The 6,962-nt window shown below is 31.2% G+C and overlaps 1 protein-coding gene across 1 annotated transcript; it reads left to right on the top strand.

Annotated features, from left to right (window-relative positions):
* The first annotated feature begins 1,127 nt into the window (after positions 1-1,127).
* LOC123695061 (trypsin-1-like) lies at positions 1,128-3,733 on the top strand. Its single transcript, XM_045640760.1, has 5 exons — positions 1,128-1,195; positions 1,439-1,580; positions 2,415-2,661; positions 2,977-3,150; positions 3,476-3,733. Exons 1-5 carry the CDS (start codon positions 1,129-1,131, stop codon positions 3,623-3,625), a joined length of 780 nt encoding a protein of 259 aa, XP_045496716.1. The 5' UTR covers position 1,128; the 3' UTR covers positions 3,626-3,733.
* The last annotated feature ends 3,229 nt before the right edge of the window (positions 3,734-6,962 follow it).

The raw sequence follows: 6,962 nt of genomic DNA, 5'->3' as shown, positions 1-6,962 counted from the left end.
TCTACTATATTATGTCAGTACGAGTTATTCTTATATAACGCCTAAATCTGCTTTATTAGATAATAATATTATGGAGAATCCTTATAATAAGGAATATTATAAATGCGAAAGTATGTGAGGATGGATGGATGGATATGTGTTACTCTTTCACGCAAATACTAATAAACATTATGCATGTGCTATAATAACAGGTGAAGTTATTCCAAAATAAAAATAACACCAAAATGAAACACTAAAAATATACTAGTATGTGCTAGTATATTGTGTGTTTTCGATTCAGGAAGCCTAGCTGACCATAGCTCAAACTCAAGATCATTGGCAGATTCATCTTTTGTTGTATTGTAATAATTGAAGTGCATTGATTTCCATTATCAAATCTCTGAATATGCCATATGAATGACACAATATAAGTTACTTTTATAGAGTAGCTATTATCATCTTTGCCAGGATTGACTGAAGTAATTAAACAAAATAAAACAGGTTTATGTATATCAGGAATAATTTAGTTTTCTTCTGGTTAAATATTATGTTTTCAAATTGGTTCAATAGTATACTTACAAAATTATATAACTAGCTAAATATTTTGAGGACATTTTTACTCACGAATCTGCCGTGAATCTATATACCTATCATTTTCATCCGGTAAACAGATGATCGAAAGTCCTATTGGGATTCTGGGAACCATATATTTCTTTATTTGACGAATCTCAATACATCTATACTAATATTATAAAGCTGTAGAGTTTGTTTGTTTGTTTGTTTGAACGCGCTAATCTCAGGAACTATTGGTCCGATTTGAAAATTCTTTCGGTGTTAGATAGCCCATTTATCGAGAAAGGCTTATATGGAGCACTGCGAGTAAAACCGCAGGGCACAGCTAGTCTATAATGAAATCATTTTTATACTATACTAATAATTTTACTATTAATTTATTAGTAGAAATAAATTATCACAAACACAAAAATTTAGTTTTATCATATTTTTAAAATTGTTAGAAATAATATTCATCAGCAATGACGTATATTCATTCCAGTTGCATTCCTCAGTTATATTATTTTGTATAAATATGGATCACTGGAATCAGTAAATCATATCGTTTTTATACTATTGTGAATTAAATACTTAAATATGTTGTATAAAGCTTTCGTATTTGTTTTACTGTTTAACTTTTTAAATGCAAAAGAATCTGGCTTGCGTGAGTTTCTTTTAACTATTAATTATTGTTTTAATAATAAAAAGTAGAAATAATTAATGTGTACTGACGTTTTTTAAATCTAATTAACTGTGCCAACATAATCAAAATACATTGAGCCGTTTTTATCTGTTGATTCTACTGATTTGAGACAATTATTTTTAATGTTGAAGATTTATTACATTATTCTTCACTTTTAGGTTTCTTATATTATTGCTTTGAAACTTAAACATATCTTATTTTCAGCGGACATTCTTCCTCTTATCTTATATGGTGATGAGGTGAGGATAGAGAACCATCCATACTTCGCTGGTTTGGTCGACTGCGGCGCGGCTATAATCTCCGACAGATATCTGCTAACTGCTGCCCATTGTGTTGAAGATTCTGAGTATGTACTAGAAATATCTTTTCTTTTTAAGCTATTGCATAGCTGTTGTCGCGGGCCTTGAGCGTTGGGACCGAATCGAGAAAATTCCGTAACGAAAAACTTCACGCTCCCCACTCCACGGAAGTGTGGCTTGAAGGCATGCTATGCATAGCTTTACCGCGGCAGTCCCCGAGTGCCACACGTCTATTTATTTTTTTTAATAAAAAAATTGGTTGTATGTAAAGTCGGTTTACTGACGATAATTGAACGTGACAACGTCCGATTGTGCTTCTTTGTCGCTCGTTCCGCGCTCTCGCTCGCACTTCAAGCCTTACATGGAACGCCTCAGATGAGTCAGAGCGAGGTAACGCCGCATGAGTCATGTTTTTTCGTGCGTGCAGCCGGCTTTATCGAATTATAAGACGTTGTCACGTCGAAAATTGTTCAGGCATTAGGCCGCGATCTCGCCTGATGTTAAGCGCAGATGCGGCCCACGTTGTTAGCATGCCTGATCAGATCATGTAGGTACCCTATTCACTTCTTTCTTAAATAAATAAGATCGGTTTCTGTGTGTGTGCTTTTAAGTGTATATATTATAGCTAAAGGTGTGTAAACCCTTTTGATGCTCATGCGATAAAATTGCATGCATTCCCATAAAAGAGAAAGAAAAGATATCATACAGAACTCCCAATTTATATACCAAAAAAATGGAATAATAACTTTTTTTAAATAACATTGCTACTTGTGGAAGGTGGAATTCCTCCATGGAAAAAGGACACACACTTACTCCACACTGGTTACATTACATACATACACTAGTTATTGTATACATAATATATAAAGTAACATTTACAGAACTAAAGAAAACGCAAACATAGTATTCGTCGGTGGAGAAACAGAGCAGAACAGCCAGATAGTGCACTATGATGATGTAATAATACACAAGGATTATCAGCTAATTCTGAACGTGCCATTCAACGACATTGCCATCTTGCGACTGTCGAAACCCTTGAAGTTCTCTAAAAAGGTCCAGCCTTTAAAATTACCAAGACAAATGAATACTAACTCGAATTTGACGTTCGTTGGCAGGGGCCTTGGAGAGGTAAATATTTCTTTACTTTGATGATTAAAGGACTATCTTATAAGAGGTAGTAATTGTATTTAATGTCTCATCTAATAATAAAGTGATTGTAAATAATGAAACTATTAGAGATAAAGTTGAACTTACATTAGAAGCAAATGTATTGCAACATTAAGATGTAACGTTAGTTCAGTAGGATATGATTCGCCTTTGTGTTGCTCTTTCTATAAAATTGATAGAAATTATCTTTAGGGGTTGTACTTCAACTCAAAACGACACAAGGGGAAACGGAGCTTTCAAATATTAAATCTAGTTATATAATATAATATCTTGCAGGATGGAGAAGCAACAAAAGAATTATTAAAGATGGACGTCAGAAGGTTAACAACACAAGAATGTGTTTCACATATACCTCCACAATATCACTTCTTTGTATATGCATTCAAAGACGAGTTGGAGAAAATGAGCATCTGTGCAAAGAGATCGAATAACCTTCCTGGAGTATGCTTTGTAAGTAAAACATTTTGATTGCTAAAGTCTTTATTTTTAGAAATGTAATAATAATGTTATTATCTATAATACAATGTATATGTATAACCATTTTTAATGATTTTGTAATATGAGAAAATGCTTATGAATAGGCATATACTCTTTCAATTAGTAAAGTACATCTAACTCATGTTTTACCTAAATTCCACTATTTTACGATCGTCATTTTTCTTTATATCTTTATTTAAATCTTCATTTGTAACTTCAATAAATATCATTAAATGATTTTTGGGGTGCCACAAGGTTATATCTTAGTTCCTATGTTATATAAGTGATTTTCTTTCAGGGTGATTCTGGCAGTCCCTTAACTGATGGTAACGTGTTGGTCGGGTTGGCATCATTCATTGGAAATACATGTGATTCAGCCCGTCTAGGGTTCTACGTCAATGTAGCTTTTTATGCTGATTGGATTAGACATGTTACTGGTTTGCAGTAAAAGTTTGTCGAAGGATTGAGGAGCACTTAGTTACATTTTATACTTCATATCGTTTTCTATATTCAAATGTTACATTTATATTTTTTTAATAATAAAAGTTTTAGGGAACATTTGTGTTTTATTTATCATGTTAATAACAACTGCATCACAATTTAATAATAATAATAAATAAATCATTTATTTGCACCATTTTGAGTTACAAAAATTTAATGACCCAGGCTCCTAATATAGTTGTAAACTGTTTTTCAGGAGCCTGTGTTCACACTAATTTATTATCACTGTTATAATGGCGTATACATACAAGAGTTTATTCAGCTTATTAGACACTAGCTTATCGCCCATATATTTATATTTTAAGTCAATTTTACTAACTCTTAAGTCAAACTTAATTAATATTTAAATTACTATATTTCAAACATTTTACAAATGTGTGCTTGCTTAATAATTGATCAATGTTATCAACAAATACGAATATAAATGACTCGTGTAAAAACAAATGTGCATATTTACAAATTGTAACGACTTCATTACACGTGTGTAAGACGTGTTTTAATAATTTGCATATCAATTAAATACGTCTTTATTCGTTCTTTTGTAAATATATAATGATATATTTCTTTATAAGAACTATTTACATTATAAGAAATAATATTTTGATTGCCACAAAATGATTTTCTGAACAGACTGAAAATAAAAGTTTGTCATATAAGTAAGGTTTATTGTGGCTCTGATTTTAAGTTCGGCCTTTAGAATTTATTTGATAATAATCTACTGATTCATTAAATAACTCATTTCAACAATTGTTTTATCTTTAGTTTCTGGAACAAAAAAATATATCAATGTTAAAAAGAATAATGACGAAACACCATAGAACAGAAATGCACCATGCGGTCCAACGGAACTAAATAAATACGGTGTAAATTTAACCACTGTTCCTAAAATAAAATTACCAGACAGACCATTGCACAACATATAAAAACCTCTGTACCTTAAAGGACATAATTCAGCAATTACAGTCGGTGACAAGGCTATAGGACCACAGCTTATTGCTATCATATACATCGTCAATAAAAACAAAAATACATATTTATTTTCATTGATCAATTCCCATTTGGTTAAATAAACGTAAGCAGATATTAAAAATAAAAATAAAATACCAGTCGATGAAGTAATCAACAACATATGTTTGCGCTTATAAAATTTAACGAAGATACTAGCAAAATACATACTGATAACACAAACTGCGTCGACTATAAGCGTGCCTTTATTAGCCACTGAATCATTATCTATAACACTCTTTATTATTTGTATTGCGTAAACATTACATGCCATTTTACCAGAAAAGGAATATAGACCAGCTATCAATACTGTATATGAAAAAAACCTATAGAACGTCTTAGAAAATAAGTTTTTTATCAATTCAGCAGCTTTGTGTTGACCAGTTCGTTCTCTTTTAATCTGAATCAATTCCTGATGTGCTTTTATCAATTCTTTAAGTTCTCTCTTAGATTCTTCAGTTTTACCTTTTAACCAGTAGTGCGACTCGGAACATGCGTTATGATCTTTATTACTTATCAACCAATAAGGAGATTCTGGCCACATTAAACCGACTATAAACGAATAAGCCGAACACATACAGGCAAGTAAGGCTATCGGTCTCCAGTCTATGAAAATTCCAATTAGATTAGCCACTAGAATGCCCCAAGCGAATGTGGCCGACTTAAAAGTTAAGAAGAATCCTCTATATCGCGAAGAAGTATACTCTGTTATTACCATACCACAAATAATACAATCACAAGCTAGAAGAGCTCCTAAAATACATTCGCCTATTAAAATTTCTATTACAGATGTACTTAAATATATGGTCATAAATCCAACAAAATAAATGGAACACGCGATTAAATAAGTCTTCTTTCGTCCGAAGTATTTGGAAAGTGCTGCCATGATAATGAAAAACGGTATTGCACTGTAGGTGTGTGCAGAACCTGGGAAGAAAGAAACCAATACTAGAATTAAAAACAATTTTAAGTGTAAATTATCAGCTAATTATGCAAAATCAGTAAAGTTAATTTTCAATTGGATCAAGAGCGCTGTACAATAAAGACTCATTTTCAAATTTATTAAAAAAATGTTTAAATGTAGTTGACATTGGAATATTTTAAAACACTTACTTATCCAAGATGCCATTTCAATAGATATAGCTTCTGTAGAATTTTCTTCTCTTCTCCTTTGAGCTATATAAACTGTAGGAGTTCCAAACAATAGTCCAAGTGTGAAAAAACTTGACCATACTGCACTGGAAACGAGAACCTGAATTCTTTTTATTAATTTGATTCAAAAATAATTATTAACTGTAAAAAAAAGTGAAACATCATTTCGTCGTTTTTTTAAATATATAATTTTGTGGTTTATTTCTGAACATTTCATAACGTAAGAATCCCGGCAGAATGCCTATTGAAAAAATAATATATGCTATGCATGTTTTCCATTTCTTTTAATATTATGTAATGTAATGGTACATAAAATAGTTAAATAAATAAATAAATATATTTGATCGATGATGATAGCAAAATATTTATTTTGCAAAAATATTATATATCACTTTTAATAATTTCTAAAACATTTAATTAAGGTCTGATTTTTCAATCCTTGGCTAAAACTTATTCATCGAATAACGTATTAAACTACCATTTCAAAAATGTATTTTAATTGTCCTTAATTGACAGTAATTTATAGGTGATATTTTAAAATGTTCGTGTAATACTTTATTGGTAGTCCATTGAAAAGTTACATTTGGGTTTGCATTTTTTAGAGGACGCAATTTTATTTTTTTGATGTATAGGGGGGGTCAGTGTGAAGCTATCACCAAGTTTGTGGGGTCGCCACCCTTGTCCCGCGGCCGCCATCTTGAAAATAGCCGTTGAAATGGTTTTTATGATATATCTCTTGAACTATTTATTTAGATATTTATGTAGGGGACACATCAAAAAAATAAAATTGCGTCCTCTAAAAAACACAAGGTTAGGTCAAAAAAAATGTAACATTTCAATGGACTATGGACGGATAAATTATAACCAAAGATTGAAAAATCGGCCCTTAATAAAGTAATTATTAAAAATCTTACCTGTCTCTGAATAATTTTCCAAGGTTTCGCAGTAAAATTTTCATCTTCACTATGAATTTGCACTTGTTGATAACTACCACGAGAGGTTTCCATTTTTAGGTTAGTTCGCATTTAAAGATAATTTACAAAATAAAAGTTGATTAAACGACCGTTTGTTAATTGTCGTTTCAGTAAATGAGTTTAAATTCGTATCGTGTCCTTTCCTATTAAAGT

Source organism: Colias croceus, chromosome 10 (assembly GCF_905220415.1).
Source record: "Colias croceus chromosome 10, ilColCroc2.1".
Taxonomy (NCBI): Eukaryota; Metazoa; Arthropoda; class Insecta; order Lepidoptera; family Pieridae; genus Colias; species Colias croceus.
This window is presented reverse-complemented; position numbering and strand designations above follow the sequence as displayed.